This window comes from Diaporthe batatas, assembly GCF_019321695.1.
Source record: "Diaporthe batatas strain CRI 302-4 chromosome Unknown Contig00008, whole genome shotgun sequence".
Classification (NCBI taxonomy): domain Eukaryota; kingdom Fungi; phylum Ascomycota; class Sordariomycetes; order Diaporthales; family Diaporthaceae; genus Diaporthe; species Diaporthe batatas.
The window spans coordinates 1135477-1162400 of record NW_025408555.1 but is presented as its reverse complement, the minus strand read 5'-3'; the positions used below and the strand labels follow the sequence as shown (position 1 = coordinate 1162400).

The following is a 26924-nucleotide window of genomic DNA, read 5'->3' as shown; positions in this document are numbered from 1 at the left end:
TCCCATAACCTTCTCAGGGTGGCCGTACACTACACTCAATACACTACATTACACCAAGTATATATAAATATTTACATTACATATACTACACTAAAGCTACTTTGAATTCCACTACTATACTTATAGTGGCATCTACAGCCCCGGGGGCTCAACTGAGCCCCCGGGGCTGTGCTTGACACCGCCGATATTGGCTGCACGTTTAGATTCCCTATTAATAAGATGTGGACCGAAGCGCGCAGATCTTTGTCCCCAAAGCCTCTGATATCGTCACTAGGTGTGTGATCGCTAATTGCTGACTGCATATTGGAACCGCAGAGCACATCGCTTAGCTGCTGTACCCATGGTGGATGCGGGAACAGCTAAGACAATTGCACTTCTGAAGCCGGATCAGGAAGCAATTTCGAAGGTCATCTACCCAAAGCTGCATCTGATAACCAATTACATTGGATCGAAGCCACACAGACAAACCAAAATTAGTCACACTAACTGCTCAAGTGTTGTGACACCCACTGCACAACCTCGGGCCATTAGCTTAGTAGGAAGAGGGCTCAGATAAGGCTGCATGTAACGACGGCCAGAAGCCCGCGAGTTTCGCGGTCATCAGTGGCCTGCTTAAAAGGGGCATGCGTTCCCATGTTTGTGTGTTTCTCAGCTGGACCTGATTCTGACATGTATTCCTCTTTCACTCTGCGGTTTTGATGACCCCCCGGGGCCCGGAAGGCATGGGATTATTTCAAAAACACGTCAAAGGTCGTGACACGGTCACAGGCACTATTCCTGCGGTGTGCTTCGATCCCTGCAGTAAGGTTTACAAAGCTGTTTGACCGAAGTTCTATCACTGATTTGAATTAGATAATGCCAATCTCGAGGCGCAGACCCGTGGGAAGGTACCCTCGTTATGCGACCGTGACAGTGATTTCAACAAATACTTGAAGCAATGTAATGATTGTTTGGACAACTATTCAGATACAACCAAAATTAATGGTCAAGATTACGTTAATGGCTCATTTCAGCAGTACATAGATTACTGCAGCGCCACCCAACCCGAGGAACCTACTATTATATCACGACCAAGCACGACAATACCTCAGTCATGGCTCAGTTACTACGAAACCTTTCTCCCTATCGCAGCTACCAATATTCAAGCTTCGGGGATCACGATTGCAGAAAGTACAACGATCTACAGGAAAACAACTTCTGCATCAACACTGCCTGCCTATTTCTTTCATACCTCAGTACAGGCCCTAGTATCCTCATATATTCCACCTGCAGTGCTTAGCGAGCTTGCAGCATCTGTTGTCTCTGTTGCGTCAAGCCTCACTACTGATCCAACAAGCTTGGTCTATGCAGCCCTCGAGGACGAGTCCCGGCCACCATGGTTCTCTTCGGCTGTTCCATCTACATACATTGCGGAAATGAAATCCTTGGAGGAGAGCATCGACAATTTGAGGGCTATCCCTATCTCAACGACGTCTCAGGCTGTTTCAACCGTGAGCGAGTCGGTGCTGCCATCGAACACATCTTCGGTACAGGGCGCGACTTCAACTGGTATATTTAATGTCCCAGGGCCCCTTTATACTACTCTGCTAAAATCTTCGCCTCTTTAGGCTTAGGCAGTAAAGCCTGGATTGCTGGCGCCGTTGTCGGCTCGGTTGCGGGCGCAGCCTTGCTACTCCTCGGTACAATTCTATTCGTGAGGCGCAAGAAGCTTGCTGTGCGGGCAAGCAAAACGCAGGGGGGTCAGGGGGATAGCTACGACACAGGACTCAAGCCCGAATTGCATGCAGAGTCGGTGGAGCCGCCCCGACCTATCTATGAGATGGACGCGACCAACTTGTCGGAACTGGCAGTGCATGAGATGCCTCAGGAATTAGATGTTCAGCAAGAGAGCAAGACAAGATGAGGACGGTCTAGTCCGGGATGGATCACTTCGGCGATACGGCTTCGATACCTCGAAGGATAGCCTGAGACGTCGATTAATCACGAACTAGACAGCAACAAGACATTGGCCGGGGTCAGCTGGCGATCTGTTCGGGCATTATACCTGCTGAATTTCCGACAAAGAAGAGTTGAGGAAAGGACAGAATATGGAAAGGATAAAGTTCACGGACGGGTGATGGGATATAAAGAGAGTCACCACATACACTTAATGCTCGCAGAATCATAAAAGTAATGAGACAACATGACATCAGCTGTTGCTCTTTGCGCCTCCCAGCCAGGGTTGCCGCTTACTACACTCAGTATAGTAGTATAGTATAGTACCTATAAATAAACCCACTATACTCTATTATATTAAAGATATTTATTTTAAATTCTATTATATTATATTAAAGAGTTTAATTTATATAATATAGTATATTTAAATATAAATCTATTAGATTTTAAAAATTGAAATAATTATATTTATATTTATAATAATTAATTATATCTTTTATTTTATACTTTATAAAATAAATATTTAAATTATTAATATATTTTATAAAATATATATTTATATATCTCTCTTTAATATAAAGTTAAAATATTTATAATTATATTTTTAATTAATCTTTTAAAGTATTTTATTATATTATAATTTAATTTATTCTTTAAAATTAAAAGTTTAAGTTTTTAAACTTAAATTTAATATTCGTATAAATTTCAATTTAATTTAAATTAAATTTATAACTTTTAACTTTTAAAAATATATAAAATATTATAAACTATTTATATTTTTTAATTCTACTATTAAATTAAAATAAATAGTTATAATTTTAAAAGATAAAATACAATATATCTTTTAAAAATTAATTTAATTAAGTTTATTATATAAAACTTTTATAATAACTTTATAATTATTTATAATATTATCTATTATTAGAAAATACCTTTTATATTAATATATTAAACTATATTTAATTAATTTAAATTAATACTATTAGTCTATTAAAAGTTAAAGTTATTATAAACTATAAACTATTTAATTTAATATTAATAAATACTATATATAAGTATTAAATTTATTATATAACTTAGATAAGTTAGTTAAAATAAATAAAAATAAAGCTATTATCTTTTAAGAGTTTTAACTTTACTTTATAAATAAATACTTATTAAGTAAGACTATTTAAAAGTAATTACTTAATCTATTATATAACCTATTAAACTAAAATATAACTACACTCTATTATTTAAATTTATAATTTTAATAGCTTTATTATATAATTAAAAATAGTTATTAATAATTAAGTTTATAATTATATAAAGGTAAATATTTACTTTAAAAGAAGTTATTAATATTTAAAATAGTTAATTTATTTTTAAAAACGTTAAAAGATTGAAAATCTAATTTAAAATATATTAAAATTTATAAGAATCTTAAATTTAAACTTAAAAGTTTTTATTAAATATTTATACTTATAGAAATAAATATTTTTATAAAACTTAAAAGAAGATTTAAATTAAGTTAAATTAAGTTATAATATAATAAAATAATTAAATTAAAATTAATTAAAAATTATAATTATAAGTTTTTATTTTTAACTTTATATTTAAAAATAATATAAAATATTATATATATTATATATATATAGAAATTAAAATAAAACTATATAAATATAATTAAAATTCTTAAAGAATTAATTTATTTTATTTATAGCTTTTAAAATTATAAAATATATTTATTTATTAAAGTTATAAAGATTTTAAAGCTTTATTCTATAATTAATAAAATAGTTAGAAAAGTATATACCTTTTAATTTTAAATATATAAATTTCTAATCTTTTTATAAGTTTAAATATATATAAAAATAGTTATATTAAAGTACTTTAAACTAATAAATAACTTTAAAATATAACTATATAGGTAAAACGGTAGATATACTTAGGGTGTTTTTAAAATATATAGAACTTAATCTGTAATGTGGCCGAGCTATAATGAGGATATCCAGGCTTTAGGAGCTTGTTGACTCTGGTGTAACCACCGGAACAATCGGAGTCGTCAATGCCGAAATGGTTGAGCCGCCGCTGGACCATGTATCTCACACAATCCCTGACTGTCGAAATAACCTGTCATTTGTACTCAACCCGATTGAGATGGACGACGCAAATGTTTTACTTGGGAATGAGCGAGAAGAGGTGAATCATCTGGAGAGAGTTCCTACTACGAAACAGACTCGGATGGGTCTGAAGACAGGGGCGACATCTGGAGGGAGATTGAATCGGTGAGGAGGAAGATGGAGATGCAGGTAGGTCTCTGATTGGCGAGTGATAGGTTCACCTGAGTATTCTGGAAGATGGGGAACTGGTATACTTTAAGTAACTTTGGGGAGAATCATAACTTAGGAAAGGGGCAATTCTTTTTGTTCCTTTCGGACTCTGAAGAGAAGATTGACACTTGCTCGTAGCCAGGAGGCGATCTATTCGGACCATGTAAGCTGTGGAACACGACCTGGGCAGTAGGGTAACCACTCGCATGTCAGTGTTTTCCCCCACAACCTGCACCCCGCACCCCGCAGCAGCACCTTGTTTCTCGGCGTCCAGCTAGTGCTGTCAAATTTCGTGGATCTTTGCTCTTCCACCCGCGTTACATTGAAAGAAGAAAAGAACCCTGTTCTTGACGTACAGAAATCGGATATTTATCCGCACCGACTGCTCCCAGGGAGCTGCGTATTTAGTCCCTCCTGGTTGTCGCCAAGCCCTCCAGGGCTCGCTACGTAGTTTGCTAGAGAGCTTTTCCGGCTGTCCGGCTGCGACCCATGCCCCCCGAATCAGTCGATGGGGCGCATGGCGAACAGCCGAGATCGCTACCCTCTCTGCCCCCCTTTAGCTTCAGTGACGATGGCTAGGGGAGGTGGAGTCACTGAGCTTGGCGACTGGGTATAAATATCTTGGCATCGTGGTATAAAGACCAAGACAGCAGCCTGAGAACCATTGACAGTTCTTGACGCCTTGGTAGAGGTTGCACTCCTAGCTCAGGTACCGGTCAAAACTGCAACATAGGACATGCCAGCAGTAGCAATCATGGCTTCCGCGAGACTCGTTACCGGCCTTGCCCTCCTCGAGGGTCTTGGCTCCTTCGCTGGAGTCCAGGCGCAGGCCGCATCCTCGGCCGAGAGACCCCTCCCAGACAAAGCCCAGATCATCGACCAAAAGAGCCTCCTTGTCCTTGACGAGGTCTTGCCTCCGTCGAAGGCTAACGCTACTACGGTACGTAACCTATGCTAGGCGATATCACAAATTATTGAGTCGGAGGAAGATAGCTAAGAATGCATGCTTGCTACAGGAATTCCTCTGGCCCGGCGTAACCCATGAGTCTCTCACGGAGAAGCCCTTCCATGTCTATGACCCAGACTTCTACGACATCATAGGCAGTGATCCGTCATTGACTCTGCTTGCCGAGTCGGAGTCAGACCCGCTATTTCATGAGGCCGTGACATGGTGCGTGTAGAGAAACTGCGCAATTGTCTGGCAATGGTGTTGGAGAAGCTGACTTCAAATGTTGGAAACAACAGGTACCCGCCCACGGATGAGGTGTTCTTCGTCCAGAATGCCGGAGCTCCCGCTGCTGGCACTGGTCTGAACAAGTCATCCATCGTTCAGAAGATCTCCCTCGCGGACGCAGAGGCACTGCGCAGTGGATCCCTTGGCGCCGAGGCAGTCACTGTCCACACCGTGCCGTCGAACCCTCAGGTCATCAACCCCAACGGTATGTAGCAAAGATACCTGAGATCCGTCTGGCTGGAAGCTGATATAGTTCAAACTAGGTGGGACAAACTACAAGGGCAACATCATCTTTGCAGGCGAGGGACAGGGAGAGAAAATCCCATCTGCGTTGTACCTGATGAATCCTGTGGAGCCCTACAACACGACTAGTGAGTGAGCCCAGCGAAATCGGATCTCCACGGGCGAGTCTAGAATCGCTCGGGGCTGACTTGCTAATTAATCGTAGTTCTCGTCAACAACTACTTTGGCAGACAGTTCAACTCCCTGAACGATGTCTCGGTGAATCCCCGCAACGGCGAGATTTACTTCACAGACACCCAGTATGGGTACTGGCAGTACTTCCGTCCTGAGCCTGGTCTGCCGAACCAGATCTACCGGCTGAACCCCGAGACCGGGGCGTTGACGGTTGTGACCGACGACCATGTTTCGCCAAATGGTATGCTTCGAAACGACATGTCCTTTCACATTTGATGCAGCTATCGCGAGCTACCTAGAACGCGAGCCGAGGACGTACTGACGAAGTGTTGTGTGCAGGTCTCACTTTCTCACCTGATGGCAGCTACGCGTATGTCACGGATACCGGAATCAGCCAAGCGCTCTTCGGTATGAACATGACCAAGCCAGCTACTGTGTACGTGCCTCACTATATGCCCTCGGTCGTCTAGGTATGCATGGCTAACAAGCATCCATAGCTATCGGTATGAAGTCCAGCCAGACGGTACCTGGGAAAACCGCAAGGTCTTTGCGCACGTCCATGCTCGCCTCCCTGACGGTAAGTCCCGCAGCACAAGCCAGAGGATTCTTTGTGTCTCCCTGCCACACCATTGGCGACTGACTAACTGAACCTCAACTTCCTAGGCATCCACTGTGACACCAAGGGCAATGTCTACGCTGGAGCCAACGACGGCGTGCACGTCTGGAACAACTCCGGGAAGCTCCTGGGCAAGATCTATACGGGCGTCGTCGCTGCCAACTTCCAGTTTGCGGGCGAGGGGCGCATGGTCATCATGGGCAAGACCAAACTCTTCTACGCGACTCTGGCAGCATCAGGTGTCGCTTTGCAATAGGCGTGCCAGAACCCGTGGGCAGGGGACGGAATACACTTGGTGACTCAGAACTGGGGTATCGGTCACGAAAACAAAATGGCTACCTAGGTACATAGTTTGGATTTCCGCGGATTCGGATTACACGTCATCCGCATGTAATACACATTTTAATGTCTAGGCTGCATTAATCCGTGGGTAATAAAAGTGTGCGTTTTGATTCAACAATCTAGCTCTCCATCCGATCTGAATTGTGCTTGTCGCGAGAATTCCCAATGATCTGACTCGCATGCAGCTAACGAGGACACCGTCATCGACGGCATTGCTCCCTGCGGAGGCGGAGGCGCACATATTTAAGCCAGTATACCTAGGGTAGCCGTCTAGAAGAACGACCTCTCCGAATACGCGGAGCCGCCACTCGTAGAAAAGCCACTGAAGGTGGATTCGGACTCATAGCCGAAGTCATGCCCTCCCGATGCGCCGAGTTTGCAAGACTCGCAAAGCCGGGTCGCCACATTATTGCTATCATTCCCACGACGAGCCAGACATTCCCCATTCCTCAGCCTCTTCTTCCTGCACTGCTCGACTCGAAGTTCCACAACTGCTCCACACCTTTGTCGATGTCCTCCCGATGATTTTGGAGGACGAATACCGGGGCACGTCAGCATAAGATACTCGCACATGTTGGAAATCGCTGAGCTCGTTTCTGTTTCTGAATTCGGATACCTTGGTACAGACAGGAAGGTTGGAGGGTGAGTGAAGCTCCTATTGGGTTTATATAATTATCTGTCGAAGCTTACTCGTACCACAGATGTGAGACTGGATGCCTCAACAGTCTCCTTGTCGGTCAAAAATGTCTCCATACACCATGAGCTGTAAACAAAGCCTCATCCAATTGTATTTGTGTCTCACGTCAGTGCCCTTGAAACTATCATGTGGTGCCAGCTCTTTGTTGACGGTTTGTTCCATGGGGTCGTTGTGTGAAACTGCGGCATTATTGACCGACCTCCGGCACAAAGCCGCGGCCTCGGTTTCGACTTGGACAGCTTGATGCTGCGAGTGCTCCTGGTTACAGAGATTTCGTGACTGGAGCGATTTTACATTTCATGTTGTACCACTATCTGCAGAGTCTTCAGGCTTGCGGGTTGCCCGGCGAAAACACTACGAGACCTGCCAGTGCTTCCCATGCTCTTTGGCCAAATTATGAAACAGCTTCAACCTTCATACCCATTCATACAATCATATAACTGATTCCGCTTCTATTCTGTTTATGTCTGAAAACATACATGTCGCCTTCATACGCTGGTGAATGTGGTTTCGATTCTAATCCCCATACATGTGAAATGTATGTGGCGCCATCATATAGTGGTAAACGCTCAAGAGCCAATGTTTTTTTTTAAAAAAAAAATAGAAATACAGTGCCAATAACAGTGCAGAGAGAATACAGTACGTGGGCACGTGGCCTCAGCATCGTGCCGCACACATGGGCAGACAAGGCTGGAAGGCATCGCTCCCGACGGCGCCGCCCGGGCGCTCACTAGAATTGTCGACACAAGTAGCCCGAGGACTAGTCTGCCACGGTGCTAGAGTCGAAGCCGGGCGGCGCTTTCTTACACTAGTAAATTCTCAATATCCAGCTGTCAAAAAAAAAACACAACGCTAATGAAAGTGAAGAGAACAGCCGGCGGATCTCCAGGGCGAAACTAGTGCATGGCGCACCATCTTCACACGGGGTTGGGCAGCCGCTCATCACCCAATTGCGGCGGATGCCCAGAATGGGACAGCTGCTGCGTTGTCTGCCAAAGCGACGGTGGCTGAGGCTGCGGTGGATGGGGCGAAGTGTATGGCTGCTGGGATGCAGACTGTGCAGCAGTCTGATAACTCTGGATGCACGGCTATCTTGGTTGAGAGTGACTGCATGGTTTGCTGCATGGGCTCTCAGAAAACAGCTCTGATTACCTAGACAGCTGGTTAATCCGCAGAAGATGCCGATGGATGCGTAATATCTTTCGGTATTTGTTGAAAGTAGGTGGGTCGGGTAGTGTGTTTGGATGGGGCCGACAACGAAAGCGCGATAACCCATTATTCCATATCGGGGCGTGTCGCGTTGTTTGTCTTTCCAATAGCTTCGTGAATTGATCTGTCAAAAACATTCGGATGTTTCTCTCGTGTGAACAAGCCAACCCCTTTTTGATCGGAGTTCTTGCGGCCTACAACGGCGAGATCGGAGAACGTGACGTCGAGGAAGGGAGCCTTTCTCATTACAGGATCGATAGGGCTTGAGAGGTACTATTGCTTGAATCCGCAGTGTGTGGTCTTTCATGCAACGTTTTACCCCTTGATGTGTAGTTCCAAGAAAATTGTTGATATAATTTTGTGAATTGTAGTGAACTGTGGTTTGGGTATGATGGGTATTCTCCAGAATTGCTTGACTTTCGCATCCACTAATCCTCCAACCAAGTTGCTCTTCAGCCTGATTCATGAAAACTCGCATTCTTCCACTGGCCCTCCGGATTCTTGCTCGTTCACGCGTCAGAACTAACCACCACTTCCCCGTCTGGATCAGCTGTCTGTCCATCCTGCTCCGTCCTCCTCGACGTCACTCTTCCCATCCTCACTGCGCCTTTACCTGACTTCTTCTCAGCCTTGATCTTTTTCTCCAGTCTCTCCGCGCTCTGGGCTAGAACATTCTTGAATTTCCTCGGTATTTTCACACGCGCTGAAACTCTCGCAGAGGAACGCGGTCGTATTTCCGATAGCATATTTCGCGTCCTCCCCAGCGACATGGTCGTTACTCCCCACAGTGGCATTGTTTAAATTCTCTTCAGGGCCTGAGATCATGAGCTTCGTGATGTGAAGCTGCACCTCCAACTGGTTGATGATGCTCTTCGAAGATCCCGCCTATGCACTTCACGATCTTCGCGGCCGCGTTCTGGATGATACTCTCGATTTTGTCCTGCGTGAAATCGCCGAGGCCCGTCGTGGTGGCCCTGTTGAGCGGCTGCATCAAGCACGTGCCGTCGGAAACTGTCTCCAAGAAATCAGCGACCGGCGTGTCGTAATGGCGCGCCCTGTGTGCAAAAAACACTTTTGCCACATTTGAGATCAGATAAATCGGTCGCCGCGTGCTCCCTTCCATCCTGTCGCGGGCCGCGCGACTGCAATTCTCCAGAAAGATGTCATAGCAGATGTAAGAGTGGTATCTCTGCTCGGCAATCCTGTATCCTCTCACTTCAACGGTGAAAGTCGCCGTCTCAGCCCCCAGGCCAGCGCCTTGCAACAGGTTCCGGCTGACCTCGGTGGCTGCTCTTTCGGCCCATGGTATGTGTGCCCCACATGCATGTCTTCCGTCATACTGAGTGCATCTGGTCCGCAGCACACGGCGTACAGTGCCTTCGTTCTGTAAGGCCTCAGTCGTTTCGGGATACACTTTGACCTCCATTTCTGATATGTCGTACCGGGGCATGCTGAGGTTCCAAAATTCGTGCCGCTTCCTCGTCGAAGTTTTCAACGTCCGATCTAAGTTTCTACCGAGACTGCTTGTGCAGAAACTTAATGATGCGGCTGTGTTTCGAAGTTGAGGCACTTGGGGGTGTAGGTAGATAAACAGCTCGGGGAACAGAGCTGCGAGGTAAATTAGTGAAATACCTGCTCACTCTATTAATTTTCCACGGAATGTTTCTGGTGTGTGTTGACGAAAGGGTCAAGTTGCGGTGGCTCTGGGGAAGCAACGAAAAGTTATATTGCAGTAACATCAGCATTTTGGTGTCCTTGATAAATTGAAATGTTCGGTTGACGCCAACGCTGCGAGACATAGTGCAGAGCGGTGGCCTCTTAGCGAACACTAGTCTGCAGAATGTTGGGAAGCCACCATCAATACTACCTAGGTAGGTAGATACCTAGGTAGGTAGCCTTGAATCCCGTGAATTTATCTACCCTAGGGTAGGTAGTAAGCGTGTGGTGTGTGACTTAGAACGAACCCCGGGGCAGTAGTTATCTCAACTACTGCCCGCTCGCAGCCAGGTGTAAGCGTGCTTTTAGGTGAAGCCCCAGAAGCTAATTTTCGTAATTTCTGCTTAGCCTCTTTGCGCACGGCGCTATAGATCTCAGTATCGAGTGCGTCTTCGAGCGTGTGTATATCCATCTCCGCTATTAATAGCTCCAGTCCGAGTGCAGTATAAGAGCTGGCCATTTCCGTGAGAACTAGGAGTGATGCCTTCTAGTCTTTTCTACACAGCATGAGGCTAACGCTACCTACCCGCAGTCCTATTATACACTAGCATCTATCTACCTAGAACTTTTTATTTACCTACTTAGTATAAGATCTTAAGTATAAAGTTTATATAAAACTATATATTTAATAAAGAATTTTTAAATTCTAAATATTTAAAGTAAAAAGTATAATAATATAAACTTATAAACTATTAAAAATAATTAATTAATAAATTAATTATTATAATTTTTTAATTAAAGTATTTATTATATTAATAGTTAATAAATTTATTTTAAAAAGTTTATTTAATATTTATTTTAACTTTTAAGCTTTTTAATAACTCTTTTAATATTCTTATTAATATTATTATAAGTATTCACTAATAATATAAATATTAATTAAATATTTAAAGGTTAAAAAGTAAAGGTGAAAGGGTGTTAGAAGGGGTTTAAACTCTTAGGGCCTTAGCCTGTTTACTAGTAGGACTAACTAGTAGGTCCATGTACTCTACTTAGCTAATTAGTCTAAGTAGCCTCTATACCTCTTACAACATAGGATTGCAGCTTCACTACTTCCTCATCTGGATTACATGGAGGGGAGGAACTACTTTCCGAGAAGCCCTTGGATGGGTTTATAAGAGGATATGGGAATCGCTGAACCCTTCGACTATTGATGTTGTGCTTGGATAGTAAAGATTTTAAGAATGGATTAATCCCGGTGGCTTGGTGTTTGATTTGTCTAATCGTGCTGAAGCGCTATTGAAAGAGAATGGACAGCAGGACGTGAACATAGTACTGCCTGACGTTCGACTTCAGTATGAAAGACAGTGTCCGAATTGAGGGGAGGGGCGCATACGATGGAATGCTCGTGCAAGGCTGACGACAACGGCAAGGCAGATTCTGTTAACCTGATGGAAGACTTTTTCTTCGAGTCTGGCTATCAACCAGACCTACAGACATAACACCAGTTGACCGAAACTGTGTCTTGGATGCCTGAAATGACATATCTATATTGAATCTTCTTCCCTTAATTTCATCATGGCTCGGTGCCAAGAGCCGCGTTGTCTCGGTTCTCGAAGCTGCACACCTCAGTGGCTGAATGTGCCGCAGCGCATTCTTGCAGTTCAAAAGCAAGCCTGCGAAGGCACGTGCATCTTCAAACAAAATTAGCAGGCAGCACCATCTCCACTCGGAGGAATCTCACCACTACGATGTTCTCACAAGAAGATGTGATGACAGCCATGCCTCCGACCTTGGGTATCGTGACGCCCCATGTTAGCGGCTTTTGTCTCCTTCAAATGCAGTGCTTTGCAATCACAAAACAAAAATGCCTCGGCTATGGTTCAATCTTCAGCGCGACGACGATCTCGAGGGCGAGGCGGCCATTCCGCCCCCCATGTGTGCCCATGGCCCACATACGCTTTGCCTCCAGTGACAAAGAGGAATGGTACGATTGGTACAAAAGACTTGGCGCACATCCCGAGGCATCAGAGAAGGAACTCAAGAAGGCATATTACAAGAGAGCCAAAGTTGAGCATTCTGATATTGATAAGACACCAGGCGCCAAGGCTAGGTTCCAAAATGTGTGTAGAATGATGCATTTGATATAGCCATCGCTTGTAAAAGACTGACCACTTTTCCCCAGCTTCGAGATACTTACGAGAATCTGTGCGATCCATCGAAAAGAAAGACACATGACCAAGAGAGGCTTGACAGGCACAAGGCTGCAGCAGCAGAGACTGCACGCATGATGGCTTCCCGGCCCTCGGTTGCGGACGCCTTAAAGGCTAAGTGGGAGGCTGAGGAGGAATATCTGCGAAAACTTGAAGAGTTCCGAAAAAGAGAGACCAGAAAGGACACCCAGCCAGCATCGCCACAAACTTCTCCTCACAGACAGTACGTATGCCTTTCCGACCCCCTTTGGGTCCATATCTGGGTGAACTGTGGCGTTTGTCCTCCACAATGCATTGAAACGACTCGGAGATCAGTGTTTTTGCGGAACAACTGATCACGTCCAAATAAAAAGAGACTCGGGAGAATAGAGGGTAGCATTTAGACAGCCATTGAAAAGCATAGTCTGACGATACCAAAGACAGAAGCAAGACGCAAATAAGCCAAGAGAAAGCCCACAAAAACCTCAAGATACGAAAACACAGCGCTCTAAAGAAGCTGCCCCGAAAGGGAGGCAGCGGCAGGCAGAGCCAGAGAGGACGGAGGAGAGCCGAAGGAGGGAGCAGAAGATGGCAGAGGAGGAACTCGCGAAAAGAAAAGCCGTTGCTAAGCAGAAGAGACTCAAAGAAGACGCAGCTAGGAAAAAGGCTGAGGAAAACGAGCGCCTGCAGGAGCGAATACTAGTCATCCGGTCCCTCCCTCCAGGGACAAAGCTGGAAGATGTCTTTGACCCTCTCATCAAGTTGGCTCCCGGTCCAGTCTTCCGCGCAACTCTGTGGTCAAACAACATGGTCGAGATCGAGTTTTGCACAGAAGCCGCAGCCAGAGTCATTTTTTATCTGGCTAAGAAGGACCAGCTTTACATAAGAGACAGGTCTGTCATCAATTTTGAGCTCACCCGGTCAAAGAACGAGCTGCCGGTCATCAGCAACAAGTCGCGTGTTTTGGTCCTGCGCAAGAAAGGGTTCGAGGGCATAACTTTGAAGAATGAGAGTCTTCGGAGCTTCTTCACGAGATTCAATTTGCAAGTAGAACGGATCGTGGAACACCCGCCGGCTGCCTGGAGTTCCGTCACAGTTCGCTTGGCCTCGTGGGCAGACGCTGAGAGAGCGATGAGGCTGCTTGCTAAATCTCAGCCACACGTCAATGTCCAATACGGACCGGATCCATGCGGAATGAAGGACAATATGGCGAGGTCGAAGGTCAAATTGTCTGGCTCGGAGGATACGGAGCAAGAGGAGACAAAGTCATTAGATTCGGTCGGTGACCTGGTCTCTAATCTTTTCTTCATAGGCCTGCTCCTTTTGATGGTTGCCTTCTTCTGAACGGTAGTCTACAGAACCCAAAGCGATGAAGGAGAGAAACTCTCCGGGTCTGGCCTACAGTGGGCAAATTATAAGATGGGTGGGTTTATGGACCATCGAAGAAGGGATGTAGAACCCAAAAGCTAAGGCAACATGTTTCGGCGGGGATAGAAGTTGTTGGCTGTGGAAAATAATGGCACCATTATGAGCATCATCATGGTTTTTCTGTGTGCGGTTAGATATAGCAGTGGTCTTAATATACTATTTTATTCTAATAGTTTCATTTTTAATCCCTATATATATAAAATATATATAATACCTTTATATAATAGTAAATACTTAAGACTTAATATTTAAAGAAATATAGTATTAATAATAATAGAAAGAGAATATAATATATAAATATATAATTAAGCTTTATACTATATAAATAAAGTTAAAAGTATTACTCTTAATAACACTATATTAAAAGTTAATAAAATAGTTATATAATAAAATTAAAATAGTCTCTTAAAATAACCTCTATAAAAAAGAATTCTATAATATAAAACTTAATAAATTAACTCTTCTTTATTAATATACTTATTATATAACTACTTAAATCTACTTTTATTAAATAAATTAAATATATTATAATCTTTATTTTAAATATATAACTATTAATAAAATAATAATAATATAATAATAAATTTATTTAAAAACCTTTTATATAAATTTTATAAAAGATTAAAAAAATTTAAAAGTTAAATAAAGTTTATTTACTATATATTAAATAAACACTATATAAGAAAAATAAAAATCTAAGTATTTAAAAATTAAATCTTCCTTCTTTAAATATATTACTTTATTATTAAGGATTTATCTACTTTTATATAATATATAAGGAATATAGTAGAAAAAGAAGCCCTATAAAGGAAGTTAATAACTTTATATATAAATAAGTTTAAAGGTATATTTTAAGTAATTATTAACTTTATACTTAAAATATAAACTAATAGTTAGTTTAAAAGTTAAGAAGATAATAAATAGATAAATATATAGTTAAATAAAAAATATAATATAGCTGAAGCCCTATTTTATTCTAATTTCACGAATTCTTTCTCATACCCACACTTTGCTGCCTGGGGGTCTTGGGGGACCTATTGAGGGTATTTTAGGCTATAGGCTCTGTTTCTGTTTTATAGATCTTTTAAAACGAACTCGACTCCAAAATTCTTTATGTTTATGATTGCATGTATGTGACAAAACAGCTGCGGCTACTTGATACTTCATTGATTCGGGTGACACCCTACAACCTATCCTGTCGACACCACAACCCCCTCGCTCTCACTGGACCCGGAAGACTTGACACCCTGAATCTCGTACAGGGTATCATACTTGGCGAAAACCAACCAAAATGGCACAGAACTCACGGCCATAATGCCCGCAAGACTTGCATACATGACCACTAGTTTTGGGTCACGGGACACAGGCCCCAGCGTCATACCCAACGCAGCCGCGACAGCGGCCGCTAACTGCTGAAGGGCCTGCACGACGGCCTTAATGTTGGCGGGGGCCTCAGTGTAGGTGTACTCACTGAGAGAGACCAGGTCTAATATCTCACCGATGGCAAGCAGGAAATGAAGCGGTGTCTGGAACCACACGCTGATCTCGTTGGGGCGAGCCCGAGAGCCGCCGTCGCCATCTTGCTGGTCGACTACAATAGCGGTGGAGCATTCCAGCGGGTGGTCGAAACAGGGAGGCCGCGAATATATCAGACTTTGGAGGCCGACCGCGTAGGCGAGGCCAGCCGCGACGAAGAGGAAGCCCAGTGTCATCCGCATCATGGGTCCACAAGTGAAGCCGCGGCGGCGAAGGCGCGGGAACATACCTTGGATCAGGGGCGCCATTACTATGCAAGCGATCGGATTCAGGGCTTGTATCGTATCGTTGGAAATACCGTTTTGCTCCATCTGACCAGCCTGTGAGACGAAGTTGTTCGACGTCTGGTTGTAGCAGAGCCAAAACACGACAAAGCACGCGATTATTCGGCAAGCTTTGAGGCCACGTCGGATCTCTCCAACGAAGGCTCCCGTCCAGGGGACTTTACGACGGTGGTGTGTGGCCTGGAAATCCGGCTCGGCGGCAGATAGACGAAAGCCTGAACTACAGGCAATGAGCAGAACGCGACATGCCTGTGGCAGGACATTGTTATGTGGTGGGATTTTGACTGCAAAGTATATAGGTATTAGAAGCGGTGTTTATCGCTTCGGTTAGGGATTTTGACTGGGCTCACCAAGCCGCCCATTCCAAATGACAACTGGAACGACAGCTACTATGAGTAAGAATGTGGGTAAAAGGTAGGCCGCCCAGAAATCCACATGTTTTTCTAGTAACGTTGTTGGAATTGAAGAAAGTGAAGCGATGTTGACCATCCTAAAATATGTGTGTGAGCCTCAGCTTTCACAAAACTGTCAACTCCTTGTGTCTTGTGTAGCTCACCAATAATATCCATTGAAAACGAATTGGATTGACAGTTTTCGATCTGTGACGACCAGATCCCCTCTTTTATTCCTCTTCAGCTTTGGATGTGTTTCCGGTATTTGATCCGCTGGTGTCATGGGATGTTAGGCCCTGACTGACTTCAAGTCGTGAGCTAGTTACAATCAGCTCACCTATGAATGGATACATGACTGCGGACAACGCCCCGTGACCTAAGCCGGAAAAGATCATTGTAACGATAATGCCACCAAGTCCGGCACCCTTGTCCAAGCAGGCCGGCAGGGAGGTGAGGGATTGCACGATGTACGCAACACTCAAGAGCCTAGCTGATGTTAGCCCATCGATATCAAGCGCTTAGGGGCCGCATGTTGGAACTTGCCCGATGCCCAGCAACAGCGTTTTGTACCGGCCAATCCATGAGTCTGAAATGAGTGCGAATGGAAGTGGAGTCAGGTATCCAAAAAAGAGGAAGCCATTCTGAATAGTCGTTGCTCGGGCCTGTCCGAGGCCAAGAACTCCGGGAAGCACGCTGTCTCCTCGTGGGTTTTGGAGATAATTCTCTGTTATGAAGGCATTAGAACGAGACTCTTGGTATTCGTGCTAGGGAGAATTGGACGCACGCCAGACTGCTTGTACTCCATATCGGGCGAGATTAGCTGCGGCTCCGGTGAAGGCCAGCAGCCACGCCGAGATGGGGATCTCATCGAGCTCATGAGTCAGAGTTTGAATCTCCTCGTCGGTTGCGTCCCTCGGAAGAGAAATCTGATCCTGGTCCTGGCATTCCATGGCGGTCGTCTGAACTCAGCGTCCAATTGCTGCACGTTTGCTATGGGTCAAAAGCGGTTGTGACCCTTGACGGGCGGGTGAACAGCGTGGATGCGTGTCTAGGTCTTCGCAGGCGCTCTCGAATAGTTATTGGCAATCTAGTGACAGTTGCTAGGCAAGTCCATGTGGCAATTTGAATCGGTCATAATACCTGTGAATGAAAGTTATGTTGGTCTGCGGGCCATGAAGCCAAGAGCAACGACGTGCATAAAAAGACCAACAGGCACAGACTTGCAATGTGGTTCAGTGACAGCTCAGACTTGGCGGGCTTCCCAGATGCCAACACTGCCAAAGGACCGGAAGTGGCATCCGGTACCCCGGCCCCAGTTACTCACACGGGCTGATAAGCCCCTAAGGTGTGACATGTTGGTTATTTCGTCCAACTACTGTCTTGTAGCTTATATCTGATAGTGGGAGCCAAAGTCAACTGTCCGCACGAAGGAAGCCATACTCCCAACTCGCAAGGGGTGCCCAGATGGTTCTGAAATGGATTGCTTGCACACCACGGATGCTCAGACGAAAGTGATGTGGACTTCCATTGAATCGAAGTCGCTGCGTAGCCGAAACGACACTGGAATGACGATGGGTTGGTATTGCAATGCATGTGACACCCTGAGAGGCTGGGTACCCAGGTATGGATCGAAGGAACATACTAAGTACAGTATACTGGGACGACATCAGAGGGCTCCTATAACCACCAGTCGCTTAGCCTGTAGAATTTATTGTATCAATATGATCACACTTGGCACCTGGGAAAGGTCATCAATACTATGTCTGTCAAGATATTAATCGATGCCCATGAAGGTCTGGGCTGCCCTCTGGAGAGGACTTTAGCATCAATATGTCAAATGGCTCTTACTGGAGCTAGCACACACGTCAATACCCGTCTCGTCGATTACGATCCATCTTTCCGGACCAGGGCACTGGAACCCTGTAGATATTGCGTCGTTGTCCCGCCACTGGCGTCATGGTATGGACCCCTGTAGGTCATGGAGCAGAGCAGCCTCGATGATACCTATTTAGGTAGCAAATGCAGTTATGTTGAGGAATTTTCCACCATACAAACCCAAAAGCGGCACGTTTGAGTACCTAGGTACCTATGTAATGACTGATGATTGGGTGTGGTACAAAGCTCTGTCTTTGAGAGACACATCAATATTTTCCTTGCCATTGCCGACACTGGACGACCTCGGGACATCTCGGCCGGCGGGACTCAACACACTTGATATTTGACCGACACAAAAAGCCTCGCAATTGTTGCCAAATACGCTGGAACTTATATCCATACCGGTAAGGGAGATACCGATGATGAGATAGAAGATATTGGCGCGAGTGAAACGTAAAGCAAGCGCCTTTTTGGCGACAAAGCTCGTGGGACTGGAAGAATGAAAAGAACGAGGAAAAGCTTAGAAGAGATTTGGACCGCTGGCGCTATGTTATCATCATCCACACGTGGTCTTCTCCCCCTGATGCCGGCTGCCACTGACTGTCACATCCTGACGCCTTGATGCAGGCTATGTCTTTATTTACGCTCTATTTAAGTGGGTAAGCAGTAGCTTCAATTGGAAGGTGTCTACAGCACCTGAAACGGCTGAGAGACGGCGATCCAGGGAAAGCAGCGTATTGGGTAAGAGAGTGCCATGGTGAAGACATGCGCTTCGCTCTAAAATGCAGGGTATAGGCTACGGGCTTCCATCTAGAACAATCCTTCGGAGCCTCGCCTGACAGCTGACAGCCTGTCTAGCAATTCTTTGCAGTGTTCACGACTAGCCAGGTCGGCTAGCGGCGCAACGTACTCTAGCTTGCAGCCAATCTAACCGGGTAAAGAGCAGCCTTGTCTTCCCCCCCTCACGATGTAAGACTTTTGGTTCCTTCCAGTTAGACTAGACTGTTGGTTCCGTCGATCACCAGCCTCAATCCCAAATAGCATCTCCGAGGACATGCATTACAGCTATTGTCTTGGCAGGCGAACGACAACATGGCCACCGGGAATCATTGGAGGCTCGGGCTCAAGTTTCAGGAAGAGTCCATGCTGTGACTCAGGTCTGGTGTGGAGATCTCTGGGCTTTGAAAGTATAAAGACCTCGAGTAACGGCGGACTGGGAAGGATGATCTCGAGGCCATTTCGATCACCACGGTCATTCTTCTCACACTCATTGGATTCTCTCCGCCATACGACCCAAGATTTCAAGATGCAGATCTCCAAGTTCATCGTTGCTTGTATGCCCTTGGCCGTCCTGGCCTCGCCTATTGAGCAGCATAGCGCTGAGCTCGTCGGCCGTGAGGCTGCTCCTGAAGGCTGGGTGGAGGTCGCCCCATTCACGGAGAAGCGTGATGACCCCACGGAACTCTTCCGCCGTAAGTGCTATCAGTGCACCCAGTGAGAGACATATGTGTCTAACACATCGGATCCGCCTAGGCAACATCGATTGCAATATTATCGGAGGAAGCAGCACTGTCAATTGCCGCAAGTGCCCCAACACCTCCAAGGACTGCCCCGTGATCACCACCTTCAAGGTGGGCTCTTCACACAGCTTCAAATGTGCACAAAAGGGGGAATGCGTGACAATTAATGGTGTGACCAACTGGTAAGATTTGTTCCTACCCATCAACGTGACTTTCTTTCCTAGTTGTTGGCTTAGCTGCTAACCCCTGCCGTCCCAAAGCTCGTGGGATAAAGCGGACCGAACACTGGCCAAGGACTGCTGGGTCAACGGTTACTATACTGATAGCAGGTGCACTCTTGGTAGGTGCAATTGTCCCCTCTCGTGTCTGCAATAGGTTCCAAAACAGCACTGACCGTTGTTGCGCGTATCATATAGCGGCTCTAGGCAATTGCTAGATCGCCTTGCCCAATGACAATTCTCTATGCCTTGCAATTACAATGTAAAATCTCTCAGGATCAGTGTGAAGAGGGTGAGAACAAGGGAAGGCCTTTGAACCCCCGCGGTGTTCGGATGGGACTGCTACTTGCGAACTCTGTGCTTGAACTTAGTTATGGGTACAAGAGAACAAAAGCTCTCTCCTGGTGATTCATTCATTTGTATGCACATGTGGTCTTTTTACACATGGCCCAGCCCGTAGATAAATACAGCTGCTCTCTCAACAGTGCCTTACGTTCAATGCTAGTAGATTATCCCAGATGGACGTCAACGCCGCGCATATTGCCGCCGCCGTCTTGTTTTTGACCACAGGGGTGCTCCAGTAGTAGATGCAGCTAGATGTGAGGGCTTGATTCGGAGGTAAGGGCCACAGTACACTATGCAGCCTGATTGTAGTTTGAGTGACCAGTTAACGCTACGCCGTACACATTCGGCCCCTGTTCGGCACAGTCAGTGCCCAGGTGGCCCCATTTATATCCCTTGATTCGGGATTGGGTGTCTACACGACAGCAGCTGTCTCTGGGATGTCTCAGACTGATTATAACGTCTGACACCCCAGGGCCACTCAATTGAGATGCCTTCAGATGAGAGACCAAGCTCTTGGATTAGGACGATTGGATATATGACGCTGAGGGACAGTGCGAAATATACAGATCGCAGGGAAGCAACTGAGGGAATGAGGTTCGACCGGAGTAAGATGCAGGGCTGATTGAAGGCTACGCCTTGATGTACTCCACCGTGGTCAGACGGCAGCCTGTTCGGGTTACATAGCGTATCATCTGATTGATTGCTGAAATAAATGGCCTAGCTGCTCATGGCCGCCCAACCCTCACCCCAAACCTTTTCATTCTTCTGCACTGATACTTTCGTGCCGAAAATGAATTACTCTTCATTGAGACTATCCGATGAGTCCGAGTGCTCGAATTGGACCTATCTGTACGGGCAAGATCTGCAGTCTTATGCCGACATAGATGGACTAGGGGTTAGCAATGATGCCCATGTGGCGTGTCGGATCTCTCAGAAGGTGCTGCTGACAAAAGCCGCAGGTTCTTATCAGCTTCATTGGCACAGGAATCCTTGTCTTTATTGTTCTTTTGTGCAATTACATGATTGCCCACGATCCTGAAGCGTATCCGTTTGCCACGGACAATGATGCGGAACAGAGATGTGGACCTCCGGACTGGTGGAAGCCTAATCCCATCGACATGAGATTTCTACAGTGGGCTCGAAGGCTTGGTAAAAGACTCCCATCGCTTTTTCGCATTGAGAAACCGAAGAGGGTGGAGGCATCATTTAATCGAGTACGTTCGGCACCATATCTACTCTGTGTCAAATAGTGAACGTGTGTATGTATCGTACTGATTACATTGTGCCGCAGGCCATTCTGATCATGTGCGACATTCAGATTTTCAGTGGTATCGGTGTGCTATTCAGTGGATTTGTCCTGTTGCCCAACGGAATACAGACATACCATTGGCAGCTCATTGTCTATATTGCATGGTTCTCCAGTGTCACACACCTATCCGCCATGACTGCCTTGAGATCTTTACTCTGTACACGCCGTGTCGAGACGTACGTCAGGCTCAGCTTAATGACTTGCCTCCTCATAATGCTGATCACCGCTTTACTACCAACCATGTTCTTTGACTGGAGCGTTGGATGGGGGGAGGTTTGCTCTGCAGCAGCAACATATTCACCCACAATTTGCTATTTCAATATTGCGAATGCAAGAATGCTGGTGCGGAATTTGAATCTGCTGTGCGGATTTGTGGTGGAGCCATTCAACCCAGCTCCATTCAACAACCCAGCTACTCAGGCTATGGCAGTGTCGTCGTGTCTGCTTGTCTTTGGGTGCCTTACAAGATCCGTCAAACTATTCAAGCCTGTTTCTAAGGCTTGCCACGTGTACTTCCGCCAACCTTTTGAAAACTTCGCGCAAACAATTGATGTGTGGTTTTCAAAGTTTTCCAAAACTAGCACAACCTCGGGCCTCATGAGGCACACATCGATCTCGGGCTGCAATCCCTATGTCATGGTTATTCGTCAGCCTTGTACCGCCGTTCTCCTCTCTTTGCAAATCACCGCGGACCTGGCATCGTCGATGTTGGCAGAGGTGAAAGCCCTTCATAATCAATGTTTACATTTGGAATATGGACTGACTATATATTCAATGTTATCTTCTTGCGCAGATATACTGGCTACTTGTGTTAGTAGTGTGGGGGACCAGCAAACTTCTCGTAACACGGTCGTTCGGCCCCTACCACGCTACCGAACAAGAGTCTGCCTTGTCTTTCGGTCAAGTGTTGCCAATCCTATTGCTTGCTGCTCCTATTTGGTCACTCATTGGTGCTTTTGCATTCGGCGACCGCAGCGAGAGACGACCACATGCAAGCCAGGCCCGGGGGAACTTTCTGATGTCAGGTTCAACAGCCATCCATCCTTCCTCAACATACCGAGGTACAGACTTCACATCACCAGGAACAGAAGATTCCAGAAGCTTTAGAGACCGCTATCAATCGTGTCATTGGATGGGCCCTTGCCTTACTTTTCCCTGTCTGCTCGTCATTACCGTCACAGCCATGCAATTAATTGACGTGGTAACCTTTTGGTTTTCGCTGATGGAGATTTGGATCACTGAACTGGGAGTGATATATGTTTTCTTATTGGCCTACCCTTGCGCCTTGCAGTTTACTATCCTCATAGGTATCATCTATCTGTGCGGTACGAGGCTCAGCCACGTGCCCACGTACTGTATTCTCTTTCCACTGTTATTGGCACTGTATTTCTTCAGACGCTGGGTCTTGAGCGTTTACCACTGTATGAAGGCGCCACGTACATTTTACATGTATGGGGATTAAAAACGAAACCACCAGGTATCATCTACGAAGAAGGGCTTTTGGAAGACCAGACTGCCCCATCACGCACAAAAGCAGGCCGAGCGCTGCTCTGGCTTGCTGTTGTCATTGTTTGGACTTTCTTTATCTGTTTGTGGCTTCTTTTCTTGTCTGGGTCTGGAGCCTTTCCGCCGCTATTGGGGTATTTGGTATCAAAGTCTCTCCTCAACCTCCGATATGGAGTCATGTTTGCTGGTAGTTCGGTTCTACATTTGTTATACGCATCGGGGTACTTCTTGCAGGTATTCAGAAAACGGTCAAGAACATTGTAACGGTTAGAAGATGAGGAAAGATGAACAGAATGCAAACAATGTAACCGGGTGCATGTTGTCCGCGTGGACGTCACAACTTCCCAAGGGTCAGGTGCCAAAGATCATAGTGTTTTCTGAGCGCTGGGTAGTTATTTGGGCATTTACTATTATTGTGTGAAATATACACTTCGTAACTATGTATGCAAATTGAGAATGAAGTGCAGCGCAACTAAATGTGATGACCTTTGCCTTTCCCAACATGCCCAAAAAAAAAGAGAGAAAAAGAAGAACGATGATTGATGGAGCGGATGCAGACAATACAGTTCTTACGTAAAGGACCTTCGAAGTCGCTACCGAGAGCAAGGGAGCATTTAGTGTTTGAAGAACATGGCCTGTGTTCAGTGGGTTATAGCACAGCACTTGAGCCTGATGGACACAGGCGGGCTGGGCGCCGACGCGGCAATTGATGCGCAGATGCGCGCTGGACGGTTGGGTGCGGATGAGCAGCAACAATGTCTCCCGTAGGATGAATCTTTACCCGCCAACAGTCCAAATAGGCTCGCGAATATATACATGTATATATTCCATGCCCTCCCTTTTTCATCCAGACCAAAGCAAAGTCTTTGTTTGTCTTGAAGGGAACTCTGGATTATTTATTCCCTGTACAGCCGGCACTAACTAAGAAGGTTTCTGGTCCGGGATCGGAAGGCGGCAAGTTTTGGTGAGTAACAGTAACAGCTGTGACGACAGCAGTGGTAGTGGGAGTGGTCAGGCGCAAGCGGCCGTGCAAAAAGGCCCGTTTTGCCCGAGGCTTCCCAGGTCGGGTCTCACTGCAGTATTCAAAGGGCAGCCCCGCGCGCACTTCTCTTCCTCAAGCACATCTCATCATCGCTCCGCTCACAGCTCACACATGCACTCCCCATCAAGAATAGTGCAACGCTGACCCCATTGGCTGCCGCACTGAGTCGACAAGCACTCTGGACACAGGCTCACACAGGCTCACACCACTCTGGGAGAGCTGGTCGAGCCTAACCGGCAGCAGAGAAAAAAAGGTACGGCGCCCGTACTCGAGCTGCAGCCCAGACATTCCCCTCCTCCCCAGACATTCTGGTGCCGGGAACATGACCTGGCTGACATGCAAAAGGGCACGCACGACACGGCACGGCACAACCCAACCCACGGGTTTGTGTGACCTCGGGCCAAGATGCCGGCCATGATGGATGATCCCGCCTCTCCCACCATCTACCGCGTGACGGGAGAACCGCCATACCCGGATCCCAATCACCCATCACTGCCGGCCACCATCGTCCCCCGTCAGGTGACCCTGCGGGACAGGCAGACCGTCGCCACCATTGTGCCATTTGTGTCTCGCCATCAGGTGCCCCACTCGCTCCTCAAGTACATGAGCGACCAGTTCGCCAAGGAGGTCAACAATGGGGACACGTATCCCATGATCGAGCCCATGCCCTTTGACAAGTTTGCGTCGTACTGGTTCCAGAACTTTGGTGCAATCATGCTGCTGGGCAAGATCGAGAGGCCAGAGGACGTGGTCGACGAGAAGGACTGGTCCAAGGAGTGTCTCGGCAGCTTCTACATCAAGCCCAACTACCCAGGCCGCAGCTCCCATGTCTGCAACGCCGGCTTCCTGGTGACGGATGCTGCGAGGAACCGTGGTGTGGGCCGGCTGATGGGCGAGGCCTACCTTGACTATGCGCCGAAGCTGGGCTACACGTACTCGGTCTTCAACCTCGTCTACGAGACCAACGTGGCATCGTGCAAGATCTGGGACGCCCTCGGCTTCAAGCGCATCGGCAGGGTCAAGGGCTGCGGCAACCTCAAGAGCTACCCGGGGCGGCTCATCGACGCCATCATCTACGGACGAGACCTCTCGGTCGACGAAAACAGCGAGGAACTTGTGAGTGAAGAACGATTCGACAAGATCAAGTTCTATCTCAAATACGGTAAATACCCCAACGGCGCTGACCGGGCCGAGAAAAGCAGGCTCCGGAGCGCCGCGACACACTACAAGCTGCTTGAAGACGACAAGCTCATGCTCAAGGACAAGGAGGTCATCTCGGACCCCCAGCGGCAGTACGACATCTCCCGCCAGGTCCACTCGCTGCACCACGGCGGCATCAACAAGACCACCGCCTCCATTGCTGAAAAGTACCACTGGAGCCGCATTAAAGAAACCGTCTCCGATGTAATTAGGGCCTGTGCCGAATGCAAAGACTCGTCAAAGTCGCTTCCTGGCTTGGCCCACGGCAGCTCTGTCCACCAGAAGAAGCCGCCCACGCCAAGCCGGAAACAAAGTGATGCCAGTACCCCCCCGGCTGCTCCTGCGCCGGCTGCCACCGTGTCATCTGCGCCCGTGATCCCGGCCATCGCCAATATTGTCACGTCGTCGACTGTGCCAGCCCGGACAGGTAGAGAAGAGCCCGGACACGCCAACTCCCACGCCCACCTGCCCGGCTTCTCCCCGGTCTCCCCGGCTCCATACCACCCGGTCCATCATGATGACATGTCCGTGAGTTATCCGGCACAGACCTTGCACACGCCGACAGACTCGCCTGTGCCGCAGCATGCCCCCCTGCCGCATCATAACCAGCAACACCACAATGTGATGATCCGGCACCCACACATCGCGTCACTTCAGCAGCACCATACCCTGCACAGGCACTCCCCCGTCTCGCACTCGCTCTCCCTCGTGCACCCCCCTCCCTACCAGCCCATAGACCCACAGATCATCAACCAGCACCCCCCAAGCCACCCTTCGCCGTCCTCCTATGCGCACCACCACCCGGTCCCGGTCCCGGTCCCGGTCTCCGTCCACCACCAGCACCAGCACCAGCACCACCACCACGACCCGTACCACGCGTACCACCCGGACGCGGAAGCAAACAGCTTCCAGGACCTGCTCGCCGTCGGGCACCACAGCCACGCCGACGGCGCCGAGGATGATGCGGTAGATCGTGACCTAGACATGATACTCATGGAGCAGACTGACGACGACGGCCCGGACGAGGCAAGTGCCCGGATGGACGTCGACGGCCTCGACGTGGACGTGGACGTGGGGGTCGGCGTCGGCGTCGGCGTCGGCGTTGAGCTGGCCGGCGGCGGGGTGGAGCATGACGACCTCTCCAAGATGAGCGTCGGCCATGTCCTCGCGACGCCCGAGCCCGACGACCAGGTCGGCGTGGACGTCGAGGACGGCAGGCCGGGATCAGGCCACAAGGACAAGGAGGACGCTGGTGTTTTTGGAATTGGTTACACTGCTGCTGGGTGATGCATGTGGATGATGGATGATATCTGCATCTACAAGATCTGGCACAGAAAAAAGGAGGGCAGATGTTGCTTCATACATGCAGGCGTAAGCAATTTGTCGATGGACAAGCAAGTGCCTGATAAAGCATGGCTGCAGGAACGGGAGGTAATCACATGCATGGAAATTGAGATACCCAATAGAATATTTCAAAAGTTCAAAAATGTTCGAAAAAAAAGAGACTTCGAATCCTATGTTGCATGATGTGTGGAAGAAGGCTCCCTACTTTAAATATTCCTATTCCAGATCACTTATTAGACTGCTCGAGTACTATGTACTAGTAGATACCTAGGTACCTGGGTACTTGGCTGGGCCTGACGTTGGAGGGCATGCAAC

The 26924-nt window shown here is 47.0% G+C and overlaps 6 protein-coding genes across 6 annotated transcripts; 5 read left to right on the top strand and 1 right to left on the bottom strand.

Moving 5' to 3' along the window:
* Positions 1-621: 621 nt before the first annotated feature.
* Positions 622-2287, top strand: KVR01_007108 (uncharacterized protein). The gene is made up of 3 exons (XM_044782538.1): positions 622-801; positions 853-1548; positions 1608-2287. The coding sequence occupies exons 1-3, from the start codon at positions 699-701 to the stop codon at positions 1901-1903; spliced, it is 1095 nt and encodes a 364-aa protein (XP_044643361.1). The 5' UTR covers positions 622-698; the 3' UTR covers positions 1904-2287.
* Positions 2288-5001: 2714 nt separating this feature from the next.
* KVR01_007665 (uncharacterized protein) lies at positions 5002-6770 on the top strand (the record flags this gene model as incomplete). Its single annotated transcript, XM_044789736.1, has 9 exons — positions 5002-5010; positions 5077-5187; positions 5264-5418; positions 5493-5686; positions 5745-5852; positions 5930-6139; positions 6238-6334; positions 6396-6475; positions 6562-6770. The coding sequence occupies 9 exons, from the start codon at positions 5002-5004 to the stop codon at positions 6768-6770; spliced, it is 1173 nt and encodes a 390-aa protein (XP_044643918.1).
* Positions 6771-12364: 5594 nt separating this feature from the next.
* Positions 12365-13954, top strand: KVR01_007336 (uncharacterized protein; the record flags this gene model as incomplete). Its single annotated transcript, XM_044788899.1, has 3 exons — positions 12365-12541; positions 12604-12854; positions 13051-13954. 3 exons carry the CDS (start codon positions 12365-12367, stop codon positions 13952-13954), a joined length of 1332 nt encoding a protein of 443 aa, XP_044643589.1.
* Positions 13955-15228: 1274 nt separating this feature from the next.
* KVR01_007259 (uncharacterized protein) lies at positions 15229-16427 on the bottom strand (the record flags this gene model as incomplete). Its single annotated transcript, XM_044791996.1, has 2 exons — positions 15229-16142; positions 16310-16427. The coding sequence occupies 2 exons, from the start codon at positions 16425-16427 to the stop codon at positions 15229-15231; spliced, it is 1032 nt and encodes a 343-aa protein (XP_044643512.1).
* A 3004-nt stretch (positions 16428-19431) lies between these two features.
* KVR01_007342 (uncharacterized protein) lies at positions 19432-20605 on the top strand (the record flags this gene model as incomplete). Its single annotated transcript, XM_044792546.1, has 4 exons — positions 19432-19597; positions 19659-19827; positions 19906-19989; positions 20572-20605. 4 exons carry the CDS (start codon positions 19432-19434, stop codon positions 20603-20605), a joined length of 453 nt encoding a protein of 150 aa, XP_044643595.1.
* Positions 20606-24111: 3506 nt separating this feature from the next.
* On the top strand, positions 24112-26757 carry KVR01_007227 (uncharacterized protein). The gene is made up of 2 exons (XM_044793662.1): positions 24112-24318; positions 24411-26757. Exon 2 carries the CDS (start codon positions 24471-24473, stop codon positions 26550-26552), a length of 2082 nt encoding a protein of 693 aa, XP_044643480.1. The 5' UTR covers positions 24112-24318; positions 24411-24470; the 3' UTR covers positions 26553-26757.
* The last annotated feature ends 167 nt before the right edge of the window (positions 26758-26924 follow it).

Coding starts and splice junctions, on each gene's coding strand:
- KVR01_007227 (XM_044793662.1), top strand. CDS start 24,471: ATGCCGGCCATGATGGATGATCCCGCCTCTCCCACCATCTACCGCGTG.
- KVR01_007108 (XM_044782538.1), top strand. CDS start 699: ATGACCCCCCGGGGCCCGGAAGGCATGGGATTATTTCAAAAACACGTC. Junction 802..852: donor GGTGTGCTTCGATCCCTGCA/GTAAGGTTTACA, acceptor GATTTGAATTAG/ATAATGCCAATCTCGAGGCG. Junction 1,549..1,607: donor ACAGGGCGCGACTTCAACTG/GTATATTTAATG, acceptor TCGCCTCTTTAG/GCTTAGGCAGTAAAGCCTGG.